The sequence below is a fragment of the Amia ocellicauda genome, chromosome 5, assembly GCF_036373705.1.
Source record: "Amia ocellicauda isolate fAmiCal2 chromosome 5, fAmiCal2.hap1, whole genome shotgun sequence".
In the NCBI taxonomy this organism is placed as follows: Eukaryota; Metazoa; Chordata; class Actinopteri; order Amiiformes; family Amiidae; genus Amia; species Amia ocellicauda.
In genome coordinates, this window is record NC_089854.1 from 20734025 (window position 1) to 20752408 (window position 18384).

Here is an 18384-nt window from a genome sequence, read left to right on the forward strand (position 1 = left end):
TGGCAGCTGCAGGAAATAAACTCCCACAAAATCCCAATCCCAAAAGCACACACACAGCTGACTGGAGTCTGAGGATGAGTCACAGAATGGCGTTCGCCGATGAAGGTGATTTTTTCTTTAATGAATATGTTTTTTTGAAATAAATATCGATTATTATTATTTTTGCATGTGTATAATTACATAACACAACGATGTTGCTGCAACACAATCTTGGGTTGCGGACACTACTGAGTGTGCAAGCTCGCTGAGATAGCGGAATGGAAACCCCCTGTGCCTGTACACCCCAGCCCTGATCTGTGCCTGGCTCTATAGACAGATCATGCCAGTCTGTCCATTGCCTTCCGATACCAACAGGACTGCTCCAAATACATCACCTACAGAAATCACATCACCAGGAGTACGCACATACACACACATATGGTGTTGGCCTTCATGATTTTACCACAAAATAGTGTTTTTAGCGTGTTGTTTTCAGTTTTATATCAAATGTATAACATACATTTTGACGGTATAATTTTCATCTTAATTTGTATAATTGGTTAAATTAGTGAAACTCTCGAAGTTTTCACTAAAAATAATACCGCTGTAATCCTGAAGGAACGACATATGGTTGGTAAATAAATTATTTACAAGCATCTGGCGAATTGCGTGGTTTGATGATGCATAATTTAATCTAAAGCTTTGTGTGATGTACTTTGATGCTGATGGGTACACCTCTGAGACGAGTAATTCTGCTTTTCCCCGTTTTTTAGTAGGTCTCCTTTTTGCGCTGCAGGAATGGGCGTTTGGTCAACAGTTGGAAAATAAAGCCGGCTCAGTCGCATGCGAAACTTAAAGGGGAACTGAAGAGGAGGTTGTGAAGCAATCTCTTGAACCACCCCGAGGTTACAGTCAAATGCGTGTAATGAAATGCAAGCCGGTATGGTATAGCTCGATTAATCGCATCTGGAATAACATGCAGAGTGTCCAGGGGATTCCCGATGCGATTAATCGAATCGCTCACAGACACATTATACACTGGGGATAGATTCAATGTATTACTGTTCATAGCATCGATCATACTCCATACTGACACAATACACATTGTGGTGGTCCTGCAATCTAATATATGCTATAATATATATGTGTATTTTTGAGCGTGTATGATCTATTTGTTGCTGTATGACATCTTGTGGTCGCCTATGACACTTTTCAGTCCTGCCTGCCATTTTTGTATCCCAGGACACGAATGTGCTGTCCTGTACCACATTGTATTTTTGGGCTCATATTTGCATATTAAAGGAGTTGTGATGTAATACAGTGCAGTGTATTGTAATGTGGTTTAAAGTGTTTATACACACACATATATATATATATATATATATATATATATATATATATATATATACATATATATATATATACACTCACTCAAGGATTATTAGGAACACCTGTTCAATTTCTCATTAATGCAATTATCTAACCAACCAATCACATGGCAGTTGCTTCAATGCATTTAGGGGTGTGGTCCTGGTCAAGACAATCTCCTGAACTCCAAACTGAATGTCTGAATGGGAAAGAAAGGTGATTTATGCAATTTTGAGCGTGGCATGGTTGTTGGTGCCAGACGGGCCGGTCTGAGTATTTCACAATCTGCTCAGTTACTGAGATTTTCACGCAAAACCATTTCTAGGGTTTACAAAGAATGGTGTGAAAAGGGAAAAACATCCAGTATGCGGCAGTCCTGTGGGCGAAAATGCCTTGTTGATGCTAGAGGTCAGAGGAGAATGGGCCGACTGATTCAAGCTGATAGAAGAGCAACTTTGACTGAAATAACCACTCGTTACAACCGAGGTATGCAGCAAAGCATTTGTGAAGCCACAACACGTACAACCTTGAGGCGGATGGGCTACAACAGCAGAAGACCCCACCGGGGACCACTCATCTCCACTACAAATAGGAAAAAGAGGCTACAATTTGCACAAGCTCACCAAAATTGGACAGTTGAAGACTGGAAAAATGTTGCCTGGTCTGATGAGTCTCGATTTCTGTTGAGACATTCAGATGGTAGAGTCAGAATTTGGCGTAAACAGAATGAGAACATGGATCCATCATGCCTTGTTACCACTGTGCAGGCTGGTGGTGGTGGTGTAATGGTGTGGGGGATGTTTTCTTGGCACACTTTAGGCCCCTTAGTGCCAATTGGGCATCGTTTAAATGCCACGGCCTACCTGACCATTGTTTCTGACCATGTCCATCCCTTTATGACTACCATGTACCCATCCTCTGATGGCTACTTCCAGCAGGATAATGCACCATGTCACAAAGGTCGAATCATTTCAAATTGGTTTCTTGAACATGACAATGAGTTCACTGTACTAAACTGGCCCCCACAGTCACCAGATCTCAACCCAATAGAGCATCTTTGGGATGTGGTGGAACGGGAGCTTCGTGCCCTGGATGTGCATCCCACAAATCTCCATCAACTGCAAGATGCTATACTATCAATATGGGCCAACATTTCTAAAGAATGCTTTCAGCACCTTGTTGAATCAATGCCACGTAGAATTAAGGCAGTTCTGAAGGCGAAAAGGGGTCAAACACAGTATTAGTATGGTGTTCCTAATAATCCTTTAGGTGAGTGTATATATATATATATATACACACCAATCAGCCATAACATTATGACCACTGACAGGTGAAGTGAATAACACTGATAATCTCGTTATCATGGCACCTGTCAGTGGGTGGGATACATTAGGCAGCAAGTGAACATTTTGTCCTCAAAGTTGATGTGTTAGAAGCAGGAAAAATGGGCAAGCGTAAGGATCTGAGCGACTCTGACAAGGGCCACATTGTGATGGCTAGACGACTGGGTCAGCGCATCTACAAAACTGCAGTTCTTGTGGGGTGTTCCCGGTCTGCAGTGCTCAGTACCTGTCAAAAGTGGTCCAAGGAAGGAAAAGCGGTGAACGGGCGACAGGGTCATGGGCGGCCAAGGCTCACTGATGCACGTGGGGAGCGAAGGCTGGCCCGTGTGGTCCGATCCAACAGACGAGCTACTGTAGCTCAAATTGCTGAAAAAGTGAATGCTGGTTCTGACAAAAAGGTGTCAGAACACACAGTGCGTCGCAGTTTGTTGCGTATGGGGCTGCGTAGCCGCAGACCAGTCAGGGTGCCCATGCTGACCCCTGTCCACTGCCGAAAGTGCCTACAATGGGCACGTGAGCATCAGAACTGGACCACGGAGCAATGGAAGAAGGTGTCCTGGTCTGATGAATCACGAGTTCAAGGTGTTGACTTGGCCTCCAAATTCCCCAGATCTCAATCCAATCGAGCATCTGTGGGATGTGCTGGACAAACAAGTTCGATCCATGGAGGCCCCACCTCGCAGCTTACAGGACTTAAAGGATCTGCTGCTAACGTCTTGGTGCCAGATACCACAGCACACCTTCAGAGGTCTAGTGGAGTCCATGCCTCGACGGGTCAGGGCTGTTTTGGTGGCAAAAGGGGGACCTACACAATATTAGGCAGGTGGTCATAATGTTATAGCTGATCGGTGTATATATATATATTGTAGCAGGTTGGGGGGCCTGTCACAATAAGGGCTTGTATGTAGGCGGGGTCTGGTCTTGAAACACACAGTAGGGAGGCAGGCAGGGGGTACAAAACAGGCTCGCTGTTGTTTTATTTGCTCCCCTCAAAGTGTCAAAACTAACAAGACAAAACCTAGTTCCGTTTGAGCACTAACTAACTAAACAGTAAATGCCCGGGTTCCTAATCAAAGTTCGTTACCGGTGGGAGGTTGTCAGACAGTCCGGGGTTCAAGAGGGAGAATGGTCCAGGTCCACATAAAGGGTCTCAAGCCAGAGAATCCGTCAGCTATCCACTTCACCCTCTGTGCTCTCTGCTCGGTGCTCTCTGCTCGGTGCTCTCTGCTCGGTGCTCTCTGCTCGGTGCTCTCTGCTCGGTGCTCTCTGCTCGGTGCTCTCTGCTCTCTGCGCACCTTGCTACCCCCCCAGCCAAGAATGCACACCCTTCCTTTTATAGGGGAAGTGGTGGGCGGGGCTATGGATATCAGGAGCCCTGCTGGCTCCTGTGGTTTGGAGTCTTGGAGGAGAGGTTTTGTATTCTCCTCCACTGAAAGACCCGCCCTGACCCCGGCCTTGTCTCTCACTCTGCCACAATATATATATACACACACAAATACAGGTGACAAATCAAAGGAAAAACCGACAAAAGTGTCTCTGTAACACTTTGGCCACCACGACTCTCCAGAACAGCTTCAATGCTCTTGGCACAGATTCTACGAGTCTCTGGAGTCTACTGGAGGGATGAACACCATTCTTCCAAAAGATATTCCCTCATTTGTTGTTTTGATGATGGTGGTGGAGAGCGCTGTCTAACACGTCGGTCCAAAATCTCACATAGGTGTTCAATTGGGTTGAGATCTGGTGACTGTGAAAGCCAGTGGACCCAAACCATGCCAAGAATATGCCCCCCACAGCATAACAGAGCCTCCGGACCCCCTCACTGTAGGGATGAAGCAGTCAGGTCTGTACCGGTCTCTTGGTGTCACCACACATGCACTCAGGGATCACAATGGGGTCTCCACACTTGTGGAGAATATGGTGAAAGATGACTCATCTGATCATATCACTTTTTTCCACATCTCTAGACCAGTGCCTATGATGACCCCTCTTTCAAAGTCAATTAGATCCTTTCCTCTTGCCATTTTGATCCAAACTCGAGGTCAGCTGGGCTTGCTCAGCATTTGTATACATGCCACAGAGCATGATAGGATGTTAATTGCTTAACTGTATCATGCAGTACACCTGTTTGGGGGCATCTGCATTCGTTATGTTCCTCCACTCATTTATTCAGGCTATTCCTTTAATTTGTCACCCGTCTATTTATATCAGCACGTCTATCAGCACCAGGGACAGTGGCACCCAGGGTGCGCAGGTCCGGCTTTGCAGTGCCAGGATGGGCAAATGCACCAGTGCTGGTCCTGCCCCATAGTTGTACCCACTGTGAACACTTTCCAGTTAAACCAGACAGACAAATCAATCAGGAAGGGCCAGTGGTGGTCCAGCAGTTGGTCACAGATCAGTCGATGCATGTTCACACTTCAATGGAACATTTGCGTTCAGTGAAATATTAGCTAATTGATCAGCTTGGAGTGTAAACCGCTGCACTGAATTCAATGAAATAAAATCCTCACAAGGCGTTTCTCTCAGCTGAGTCGTAAAAGATTCCACATCTAACTTACTTTCCCCGTTCATCAATTATTTATAAAATAGCCCAACACATGAAATGCATCTCTTTCAGGCAATTTTTATTATTGTATGGTTGGACTTTATATGGAGAAAGCCCCATTATACTATGCCTCCATGTGTCCCTCTAGGTTTGTCTGTTTAGGTCAGTTTGCACTCGGTGTGCATTTCTGAGGAAGATCGTCTAAATACAGACGTGTTTAGCTATGTGTTCTCCTACAGACTACGTCGTTCAAGGTTTTGTATCTATCCGACTCAGGAGTGGTAAAGCGAATTACCAATGTGCTTGTTTTGAGAAGAGAAAAATAAAATAAAAGGGTGTTATATTCCCCGGACGCTGTGGGTGCCCTCAATCTTGTTGTGTTTAGCCCTGAACAGTGTCCAATAATCAGTGAGACAAACACACATCGTCCAAAACAACACAGCCAGAGTGACAGACTTCAATTTCACGAACAGTGTGGTGTCTAAAAAGCTCATCTCTGAATGAAAATGAAAAATTCAGCCACAACACACTGGGACCTAATACCCCAAATGGCTGTCAGTAGGTGACACTACACATGAAAGCAATAATCATAGAGAAAACCAGAAAAACACACAGCAAAAAAAAAAGATGTTGATCTGAAAACACTGTTCCAGCGAAAAGACCATGTTCTCAACATTGTAGTAAGGCAATATTGTTAGCAGGGCAAATACACTGAAATTTGTGTAGATTAAAGTGGGTCCCACCGCTGTTAGACGAGCCAGGACAGAGCCATGGTCATGGTAATTAAAGAGATGAACAGAATGAATGAGAAGTTTTATGGTGAATGATTTTATAAAACATCTGCATTATACCACAATTTTTTTGTCTACAAAGAGACTGTGTCAGAACACTTTAGACTGGACTGACAACAGAACTCATCATAAGCTTCTGGACTCCATGCCTGAGCAGAAAGAGAAAACAGCCTGAACCATTCAAGTGTATCCAGGACACGTCTTAAGTGTTGCATTCTTGGGTATACCTCTGGTGTGTGTGTACCTCTTTAAGACATCAGTATTTCCAATGAATTAACACGGCCCTGGAGACAGACTGACAGTGTTTCTTGCAATTCCTATCCGCCCCATACGTTAATAATAGACCAAAGGCTGCCGACAACGCCTGCATGTCTTCTTGTACGGTGAGCAGGAACAGTCAAAGCAGCCCTGTCTGTGTCTGTGTGTGAAGTGACTGCAATGTGTTTAAAGTGTAAACGCAGACTAGCACGACCTGTCAGCCAGCTGCTGGCACTCCTCCGTGTTACATCAATTGGAAATTTCTAAATTGGGAGCGCAGTGGAGAAGCCCCACGCCCCCCTCCCCAAAGACCATGATCTAAGACCTTCCTCAGTGAGACCCCAGCGGGCCGCCCCCCATCCCTTTGATCCACCCGGTGTAGGTAAAGGTCGAGCAAATGGAGTGCCCACCATGTCGTACCTTCTGTGTCCGGGAGAGACTCGACACAACGCCCTGCGGATGTGCCCACACTCTCCACTAGAGAAGAAGGAAAACCCACTGCCCGGAAAACCGGCACTTGCCAGCCTAAACGAGATGCAAGCAGACTCTGGCCCACTCAGCTATGTAACTGACTGACTTTCAGAACCTTGTAAATCATTGTGCTCAGAGTCCCCCCCAAAAAAAAGACTCGGAAGCTGTGACTCAAAGGCTCAGATGTGGTGAGAAGCAGCAGGGCCCAAAAAACACATTCTCAGCTCTCTATCAACACTGATGCATGACTGATAGGCACTGAGCTTCCAGTTATGGTGACTGCAGCTTCTAGAAGCCTGTCAGCTCCTTCCATCAGTACCACTTCGATCATACCCTGACCAAGGAACCTCACAGAGACAGGGTTTTTATTCTGAAATCATGAGAACCATGATAATTGCACACAGAGGCCATTCAGCTAATTGTAGGGCTCGTTAAAGTCATTTTGTGCACCTGGATTAATTTAGACTGCTTATGCAATCATGACTTTTCCATTTTTATTTCATATCGATTGTCTTGGGAATGGGAACCCTCCTGCTGTGTCAGAGGAAGCCTGTTGGGTTTGGCTCTGTGTAGAAACCTTTTCATGGGATTCAAAACAGTGCTTCCAAATTCCAAAAGCAAAAAGGGAGAGGGGAGCAAGAGGTTTTTGAATTTCTAGACTCCCTACAAGGCCTCTATGACTTCCACAGCAAACTGATCACACCGCCCAGGCTTGTGTGAAGCCTTCTCCACTCAGCGCCGCCGGCCTGCAGTACATTTCAGTCGTAGTTGGAAGATAAGGAGGCAACTCTGCCATTACTTCACGCTTCACTGAGTGCTTGCATCACTGAGAGCCCCTTCTGCACTGGAGGCTTCTGGGAGAGACGGGCGGCCTTCTGAGAAACAGACTCTGCTGGTGGGATTCAGGCCTCAGACGGCTAATCCTCCCTGGCAGTGTTCACACAGCAGATGTACCACGCAGGCGGCTTCCTTTAACGCACGCCGCGCTGCATCAACAACAGCTTCTGATACAAAGCATCGAGAGGAACATGTTTGTAGAAGAACACGATGGAAACCAATGCAGTGTCAGCCCCGTTTACTCATCTTAACCTCAGGTCAGTCAACTGCAATCACGGTTCTGTGGGCTGAATTAATGTTCAGGAAACTCCGACAGGATATCGTTAATCACTGATGTCTCATAACAAATATTCAAGGGGTTGAATATTGTCAAATAGAGCTGCACAGATCACAGTATTCAAGAACCGTTTCTACTCAACGTGCTGCAATCGTTTGGATGACGCTTGAAATGAAGAACGTTTTTCAAAAGTGAAAGAGATTGAAAAAGACCAACAACAATAAAAAAAGCAAGATCAAACGTTTGATTCATCTCTTCTGTTGTAAAACCCAGTCTGATTCCAATGGTGTGGTGGATTTGTCACGCAACTATAATAAGCAAAACAATCGGCTGAAACTTGTCTCTGGTGTCAAGGAAATGAAAATAGATTGAACATCATCTCAAGGAGGAAAAGGATCAGGCTAGAAAAGGATGCAATTGCATCAATTTGCTGCAGGAATAATTGTCTGCAGTCACATTAGGCAAACGACGGGTATTAAGAGTATGGTGGCCCAGAGGCCTTCTGGAGTAGAACAGTGAGACATGCATACATACATACACACATATATATATAAACATACAGATACATGCTCCTCATGTTAAATGGGTGGATTTTATGTTGTAAATAACCCCAATGCAGTAGCTAGCTACGGTTAACGTCTCCATGGTTTAGATATGCAACCTTTCCCAAAGCATGTTGATTGCGCAGAAGGACACGGTGTCGGCTCTCCGGGAGGCGTCTGGGCAGGCGGCACGTAGGAGACCTCACAGCTTCATCTCACCGCAATCCGACCGAGTGACGCTTGACTGTTCTTAGTGGCTCCGACTTCGAAGGTGTCTTGGTCACTCGGGATTGTGGGAGTTCTGGGATAAGGTAATGTGAGACTATAGTCTTTAGACTAAATCTCAGCCTACTGGAGTTATTGCCACAGAAAAAGCAAATGCGCTGCCCTAGCGAAGCCCTCAGAGATGAAATATTCTAAGCTGCTTAGAAATGTCTTCAACTTTAAAGTTATCTCCAGCTGTACTGCTGCTCAACCCTCTACACATGCTGCTATATTTTGCCTGGGCTCTTGTATAGAGTGTATTCATAAAACTGTTACCCTTCTTCTATCTGATAATTCTGGGATGGTTGTGTGTGTGTGCGTGTGTGTGTGTCTAATTACAGATCTGACAACTGGAAGCAGCAGTGCCAACCTCCTCTACGCCAAACGCTGTCGTTACAAATCACACCCCAACACAGAGACTGAGAATGAGAAGCAGCCCGAAGACATGTTAATTGTCATACCTTTTATTTGTACACATTAGCCTTCAGACTACAATTAACAGGGAACAAAGCAGAACATGCAAAACAAAAACGAGAAAAAAACAAGTTAAGAAAATGTAAGGAAAATAAAAGATAGCCATCAGGCGATAATAACAATCATCATAACAAACAAACAATCAAATCATAATCATAATAATATACAGTAAGGAGTAAGGAAAGTACAACCATGTCATTAAGTGCAGACTGCAGAACAAGGCTGACATCTGTCCCCAATTACTTTAAACCACCACCTAATTCCTGGGCTGCGACTCCAGAACCCGTCTGTCTGACGCCAAAATAACAAGGGCAGCCGACCAGAAGCACTAGACCTACTTCTGCAAACAGATCTGAGATATATATATATATTTTTTTTTTTTTCTGCCAGAAGCATTGTTCAGAGATGTACGCAGTATTCCCCTGATGCTGGGCTGTAGCAGTAGGACTGGACGCCAGAGAGGTGGAATACATCTTATTATAATAAAAAAAATATATATATATATATATGATAAAATTACAGGCCAATACAAATTTCTTAGTCGTATAAATGTTCAGGCCAATAAGATCAATTAAAAATGGAAATGAATGTCCACATGCAGTTCTCAGAGGATGGCGACTGCAGGACACAATCATAATCTCTCAAAAGTTGTTTCTCGTGTTGCTTGAGGATAATAAAGCAAAACGGCAGCGTCTCAGAGGTCTGCGCAATAACAGGGCCAGAGGACAACCCATCCTACAGAACACAACGTCTTCAATAAGAGACATTCTCGTGACACATGGACATCTCAGGTTGGTTCCTCTATCTGAATGCCTAGGGATCCACAGAGTGCAGCGTACAGAAATCCATTCACGTTTGACTTGTGCATAATTGCTTTTTAAAAACGTTTTAAATACAAAATTGCCCGTAAGTGCATTACCTTCTGAAAGAGATACGTTTCGGTTACAATGTCATTGATAATGAAAGGTTATGCTTCGTTATTCCCCCGATTATTAAAGGATTAAGGTTTATTATTCTTTTTTTATCCCTCCTAACACACATTTTAATGATCAAAATAATGCGCAGTTGTCTTACTTGTTAAGAAGCTTGGTGACCATGAGAGTGGAGTCTGAGAGTAAGTTTGGCACACAGTACCACGAAATATTTGACAGTGTGATTTTCGAAAGGGTCAACATAAGAAACTTCAGTCTGGTCCCTGTCTGACAAAAGGCTTACAAAATATCAATGAAGTTATTCATTTTTTATAGAAAGGATTTTAAATGAAGCGCGGTCTATGGGTCGCAAAACATGTGTCCAAAACAAGAACAAAAAGAAAACTAACAAACCAAGAGAAAGCAACAATTACATCATCTGTGCCATATCCTCCAAGTACAAATATTATAATGGCCTGTACAGCTAGGGGACTAAACTCTTATTATGAAATACAAAAGCATCCTCTCTCCTACTTTAGGTTTCTCTACAGAGTAAAAGTGCTGTCTGCAGCGTCTCAGACGGATACGGCATTTAGCAAAGCGTAACATACAAACGGCCCAATTCAAATGTACCAAAAATTCAGGAATATTTACAGTATATATCTGTCAAAATAAGTACTCAACAGGCTATTTTTATCAGGATAAAAATTCTCATAAAAGTAATGGACAGTTATATATCTAACGAAGAATATACACAGGAAGCCGGTATAATAAATGCATCTTGAGAAGCATTGACTACATTACTGGGATCAGGTCTTACAGTAAGGGATATTTGTTTAGAGGTCTTGAGGTCCAGACACATACATCGCAAAATACACAAAATCCTTTCTTGTACAACTTCCTAAACACGTCGACAGGAGCACGATCTTTCTCATGTCTCATGGACACTATAGAAGCATGTGCGTTTAACAAGAAGGGGCAGAATAAGGCCTTGCTTAGACTGAGCTCAACGCAGCAGTCATCGAGATGTCTGCGGTGTTTGGAAAAGTATTTGCTTGGCAGCTGGGCGGCCAGCAAAGTACAAAACATCAATATGGGATGAAAAAAAAAACAATTATGATAATTATATTTGAACAGCTTCACTGCTGCCGACTTCTGTAGGATTGACCCTAATCTGGTTAGTGAAATGAAGAGTCTTCCACTTTTGCATTAGAAAACAAAGAAACAAACACAGAAGGGGAACAAAATCGTAGCAATGAACCAAGACGAATACAAATGATCAAATGTTGGATATTGGCATCATGCAGTTTGGCATTTTAAGTGTTAGATGGAAAGTTTTTTTATCTAGCGACATTTTTCAGACTCAAAAAGTGTATTCGTGGTTTTTTGTCGAGTAAGCTCTGCTCATTGTGAGAACAGCATTCACAGGTTTCTTCAGTGCCACTGTCTCTGTGTAGTAAGCCCTGGTGTTAATGGGATCTATTCATTTCCGGCTGGCAGGGATATGACTGAAGGTCTTTTTGTTTTATTTATAAAAGGAGAGAGAATAAAGGAGGAGGAACTTGCTTACAGAGCAGTAATCATCAACACCCACAAGCCTCGAACATATCAATTAAATCTCTGAATTGTTTCTATTTTTAACAGGTTGGCTTGAACGGAACGACGAAACGAAAACAAAAAAACACACAGCGTATGACAAAACGTCTCACTTCTCCGGACACACAAATTACATGCTGTAAAGACTGTGATCGGTTCTCCATGCAACATTGGTTATCACATGCGTCTTGCATCTACATGCAGATCAGGAAGGCAAAACTGTTTAAGTCACTGGCGTCCCGAGGCAGGTATGAATCCACCGGACCGAGAGTTGCCCCCTAAACAGGAACCACGATAAAACGATATTCTTCGCAGAAGTCCATGAGAACTTAAGACTCACAGAAAGATCCCAAGCCGTGCAATACAGAGACGACTCCACATGTTTTTCTTTTCGTTTTTTCTTTACAAATTATCAGCTGACTAATGTAATCAAAGCATATTTAGTTCTTGGTATAAAAACTGTTGCCATACTCTCTGAAACTATGATTATTTCTTTAATATATACAAAATGGTAAATACACTGTATCCTGTTACAGTAAACAGTTCTGATAAAGGGGTGACTTTCTAAATATATATCTTTAAAAAGCTCATGTTTAAGATCTAACTTATATAGGACCTCCACAATTATAGCACATCTGTGATTATTATAATACTCGGTTTTACACTGTCAGGATTGTGTTATTTTTATGCTAAGATCAACAGACACATGCAAAATAAATTGCACAATGCAGACACCAATTAAGATCTTTCCATCATCACCTATCCCCCTCGTTGGATGTGCTCTGGGATTTTGCGTTGATGGTTTTGTTTTGGCACAAGCGAGGTGAAGGTGCCGTTTGATAGTGTGATAAATAAAATGCCAGCGAAGGTCTTCACATCACGCACGTGTACCTTTGAAACAACCTTTAAGAGCTAAAACTCACAAAATGTGTTTTAATGTTACAATACTGCAGCCCACCTTTTCAATTGTTAATCGTTTCCTGATAATCTCCGAGTCTTTTAGCTCCTGTGGCAACATCGCTCTCTGCAATAGCGGTGGCTTCCCTTATGAATAACAAAGCACCGTGCGATGTGTCGAGGATGGACGCAAATCTCCCCGGAGCAGCGGGAGGAAGACTTCTGGCAAGTCTCTGATAATCACATCATTGATTCACCTCCGGAAAATAAATCTCGTGCTCGTCACAGATATGGCAAAATGATACAATAGATCTATGACAACTCAATGATAGTGTGTCACAGGCTTCTTGCAATATATAACCAAGGATGTTTCATGACTGATATGCAAACAGGACATTTGATGACCACAGACTAAGCCGGCACACCCTCAGCTGGTGGTCTGTGTTATGGCACGGCGGACCCCCTGGAAGAGACACCCTCTACCTTAAGTATGAAAGACAAAAACAAGGGCTGCAGGAAAAAAAAATCAAATTAGCCTCTCTCTGTGTCAGGCCATAACATTTAATACAGAGGAGTCACTGGATTCGCAAGGTCAGTGAGATATAACTGCCTGATGGGGGGTGGAGGCAGAAAGCAGAAACACCCTCAAGTTGCAAACGCATTCCCTGTGGTTCCCCACATGATCTTTGAACACAAACAAAATCAGGAATAAGACAACAAAGAATAAGTTTCACAATCTTGGGAACCTGTTTTTTCTTGGTGGAAAAAGTAGGATGCAATACTGTAAACCAATTCCAGAAACCTCGGGCCATCGTGTCATGTACTGGTGCCCAATAAAGCACCCCCCACTGTAGACATGTGCTTGGCAAGTTGCTGGCCAATCATGCTGCGATATGACAATGTGACATCACTGCGTACCTTCAGTCATTGCACACCTGTGTCCCGGCTGAGGAGGGACAACCCGGGCACAGATCCCTTTGGACAAAACAACAAACCACAGCTGGATATTGTGTTACATTTCTCTGTTTGCAGTGAACCAATCACAGCAAGTAAATGCTTCTCACCTCTCATGGTGGAAAAGTGCTGTGGTTTGGTCCGGACACGCAATCAATAACAACTGCATGTACAGAGTTTTAGTATTTATTAGTATATATTTCTTTAAATGCCCATTTTAGAAACCAGGTTTGGCCACAATGCACTTTTGATATGTTTCTGTTGTTGTTGCTGCAGTTCATAATTTTCTTTTAATCTGGCTGTTTTCATTAACACCCTCATGTATGAAACCTTGTAAGTTGGTCATGTTTATTTCCTGTGTTAGAGATCAATTTCTCGTTAACTCTGTGTGTGTGTGTGTGTCTGTGTCTGTGTGTTTGTGTGTGTGTGTGAGTTCTGTGCTCCTGCCTGTTGCTCCGGCTTCATACGACGCTCTGAATGGCAGGATAGATGAACTGAGGGTTGACGAAGGAGAAGCCCTCGAACTCAGCCTGGTCGATGTTGGCGATGACCAGCTGGTCGGGGGGCGTCAGCATGGGCTGGGTGCGCGTGAAGAACTTGTCAAAGTTTTCGGCGGCTTTGCCACCCTGCCAGGTGAGGAGGAGAAGAGACAAGAGAGAGATTCAATTATTTATCCTTTTTTTTCTTTTTCATCCCAAACCTCCGACGCCAGGAATAAAAAAGAATTCAGCGACAAAGAAATCATTTGCATTTTAAACAAAGCGGACCCCTGTCACAGCGCCCCACTTTAATCCAAAGGTTTCCACGGCCGCCTGCATTGAACACAGACGGCTTCATTATCCTCTGGAAGGAATGTAGCACTTCCTGCCGTGGTGACAGTTCCTGTAAGGAAACCTGTAAGGATGCTATAATTAACATTTCAAGTTGTCTGATTTACCAGCAGCTTGAAAAATCATTTAAAACTTTAAATACACACAGTATATACAGACGGGTGACAAATTTATGGAAAAACCGGAATAAATGAGTGGAGGAATATAACGAATGCAGATGCCTCCAAACAGGTGTACTGCATGATAAAATTAAGCAATTAACATCCTATCATGCTCTGTGGCATGTATACAAATGCCCAGCTGACCACGATTTTGGATCAAGATGCCAAGAGGAAAGGATCTAAGAGACTTTTAAAGAGGGGTCATTATTGGGGCATCATAGGGCATCCCCACAGATGTGGAAAACAGTTATATGGTCAGATGAGTCATCCTTCACAATATTCTCGACAAGTGGGCGAGTGCATGGTGGCGATAATGGTACAGGCTTGACTGCTTGACCCCTACAGTGAGGGGGTCCGGAAGCTCTGTAATGCTGTGGGGGCATTTTCCTGGCATTGTTTGGGTCAACTTGTGCCCTTAGAGGGAAGGGTCACTGCAAATCATTACAAAGTGATTCTGAGTGATCACCTTTAGCCTATGGTGAAACATTTCTATCCTGATGGGAGTGGTCTCTTCCAGGATGACAATGCCCCCATCCACAGGGCACGGGGGCTCACTGAATGGTGTGATGAGTATGAAAATTATGTGATGCTATGGCCTTTGCAGTCACGAGATCTCACCCCAACTGAACACCTATGAGAGATTCTGGACCGATGTGTTAGACAGCGCTCTCCACCACCATCATCAAAACCCCAAATGATGTAGTATCTTTTGGAAGAATGGTGTTCATCCCTCCAGTAGAGTCCAGAGACTCGTAGAATCTGTGCCAAGAGCATTGAAGCTGTTCTGGGGCTCGTGTTGGCCCAACACCTTACTGAGACACTTTGTGTTGCTTTTTCCTTTAATTTGTCACCCATCTGTATATCATCATCATCCTCAGCCCATTTTGATCCACTGCTAAGACACTTCCACTTGCTTCTCTCTACATTTCTTAGTTAATCTGGCCCTCTATTCCCACCACAATCATGTAAGAATTGACAATAAGGTCATCAGATTTCACGCTCTACATAAAATACACCTGGATGAAGTCATTATGGCCCATGTTTTGAACACTGATAAAAATAAGCAAAGCAGACAATTACTCCCCGTCTGTCTGTGTTATGTGAGACGGATCTGGCAGGGGCTCTGTGCTACATGTGTGCTTTCAAGCCTAAATTATAAAACCTTTTGATTTCAATTTCCCCCACGGCTCTTGCAGCTGGAGGATTTAATATTCTGCAAAAGCCAGAGAGATAGTTGGCATGCGTGGCTGTGGTTAATCGTAAGGATGGGGTTCATAAGAAGATGCATAAAAATGGATACACAAGGCAGAACGCTACTTAGAACCCAACAGAACCCTGCAGCTGTTCTTCTTTAGGGACATGACTACAAACCAATTAAACATTTAATTTAATCCACATTAGAACCACACTTTTAACCTGGACCGAGACAGGTAAAGGGGTTAACAACTGAAATTCAACCATCTGCAGAAGTGCCGAGCCCCAGTCTCCAGTCTGGGTCTGTGTAATCCTCCAGGACATCCCCAGGGAGCAGCCGCAATGAAGAGCTGATGGATTTTTATGCCCTGAGAATCAGCGAGATGACGAATGGCTCTCGGAGGCCTGTGGGGGGGGGGGGGGAGGACGAGGCGTGCAGGTTGAAGGCGGTGAGCCAGGCACGAACAAACAGATGAATCAATGAATAAACAGATGATAAGAATTGCTTCGCAGCACAGTGGAGAATCGATTGTATACTGCGCTGCAGTACAATTAATTATAAGAAATGCTCGGATATTGTTCTCCAGGGGCCATCATACAGAAATGCCTTCATGTACGGAAAAATAAAGAGTTCCTCTCTGGTTAGTCTCTGTGATGCACACTGTCATCGCCCACCAGGGAACAAATCATTTTCCAATTTGCCGTGGAATCACAACTTGAATTTATGTATATTTGGCTTAGATACAGTACACAGTCCTAATCGTACTTTTGCAGGCTGTATGTGTAGTCGGGTGATTGTATTGGTCTTAATTGCAGGCCTGGTCACCTGAACGTAACCACGGAAGCAGAAATCTCGATGTGTACGTCCAAACAGACCAACGGTTCTCAACACTGTGTGGCTACGATAGTAAATGGGGTCGCAGAGCTACTTGGCAGGGTGTTGCTTTTTTGCCTTTCACCTTTAAAGTACAAACTGGTTAAAACAACCGTTGCCTGTGTTTGAAACGGGGGTCGCTCTGAAGAAAAGGTCAGACCGCCCTAGAACAGACTGTATGGCAGCAAGACTTTCAATCCATGGCAGTTCAACAGTAATTAAGAAATCAATAACTTTGCTCTCCAACGAGCCCACTTCCTGTCCATCAATACACAAGTCCTTCGGCCACAGTGTGCCTTCTTCATAAGAGCGTACAGGTTGCACTTTGAAATAACATTTTTATTGTGTTGTTTAGCTCAATGCCTTTCTGACATTTAAATCTCCGCTGCACAGCCCACAGATCTGGCGTGGCTGGGAAGGGAAATTACCACAGGGGCAGCATTCAACTATGAACAAAAAGGCAAATAAATTAACCCGTGGAACTGACCGGAGGAGCGAACGTGGCGAGCCCATCAGGACAGGTGGATGCAGATGAGAGCCGAGGAAACCGCTAATTTGTCACGGCTCATAGAAGCGACGCGCACGAGTGAGTGGGGGCAAAAATTAGCTAATCTTTTCAGAGCCAGAGTCTGGAAATCCATTCATGGAGACCCGTGTTGTTCCCACATTTGGCTGCATGTGCGTTCTCCCCGCACTCACGCCATCCTGTGGATGGGCCACTGTTTCTCAGGCCCCCTTCAGAGAGGGGCTTCTGAAGGCTCGGCGGGGGCCCGAGAAACAGTGGCCCATCCACAGGATGGCGTGAGTGCAGGGGGGACCCTATCAGCCCGAGTCTCGCTGGGAAACGGTCTGCTTCACAGCAACGAGAGGGGAAAGCCCTGGAGTGCTGTCTTTCAACACCCCACGCTGCCTGGGGAAGTGTGCCGAATGTCGGGGTGCTGGGAGGTTCACAGGAACAACACAAACCGGGCCGAGTCTTTCATCTGAGTCTCTGACACACTCCGGTACAGAGAGGCACGGGGAGGGCCTGTCTTTCATTGCTGGGTCAGATCTGATAAAGTGATGACAGAGGCTGCTGTAAAAATAGAAACCAGTTATGTGTGTGTGGAGGGGTCTTTTTCCATCCTTTTTGTATATAGATGAGTGCCGAAGGATAATGTCAGAATGACTGTATGGACACACGGACACACACGTATAAAACAGTGCTGAGATGCACGGCTGACCTAAACTGACTAAATTTTCACTACACATTCGTTTTAAGCATGTAAACACAATCAGCTGGCAGGCCTGTGATTTTTGTGAAGGGAGGAGTATTTTAACTGCTTTGAAATGCATCACAGGAACCAAACGACCATAGTTCAGCCTGATCTTGCTCGGCTGCAGGAGGGGCTGAGTTTATCCGACTTCATTTCTCAGTGATGCATCGAGGGAAAATGGTGTTGGGACAACACAGCGTCTCAACAGCCACTACTTGGCAATCAATGAGCCAGACAGATAAAATAGATAGATAGAGAGAGTGGAGAGAGAGGGAGAGAGAGAGAGGATGATGAAAACTACTCCGTGCTGCAGCCCCAGTCACTCCCCGTCTCTGAGGGGGCATCTGGGGGGAACAGTCCAAACCGCACATAGCTCTGATGGATGTGCAATGTGTCGGATGTGGCTCAAGGGAAGAGTGACAGTTATATTAGCTGCCTCTTTTTTCTTACTCTCTCTATAAATTATTTGTTTTACAGTTTACAATACTGTACCACAGGGAAGCTGTGAAACAAGGATAAGTATCTCTCTCCATTTCTCCCACTCCCTCTCTCTCTAACA

The 18384-nt window shown here is 44.2% G+C and overlaps 1 protein-coding gene across 2 annotated transcripts in view; it reads right to left on the reverse strand.

Moving 5' to 3' along the window:
• Positions 1-9126: 9126 nt before the first annotated feature.
• The window catches only part of prkcab (protein kinase C, alpha, b), a 171625-nt gene continuing 162367 nt past the window's right edge, over positions 9127-18384 (reverse strand). For both annotated transcript variants that reach the window (XM_066704258.1, XM_066704257.1), the window contains one exon: positions 9127-14136. In XM_066704258.1, the coding sequence (XP_066560355.1) occupies positions 13972-14136 (165 nt within the window). In that variant the 3' untranslated portion in view covers positions 9127-13971. The remainder of the gene's footprint in view (positions 14137-18384) is intronic.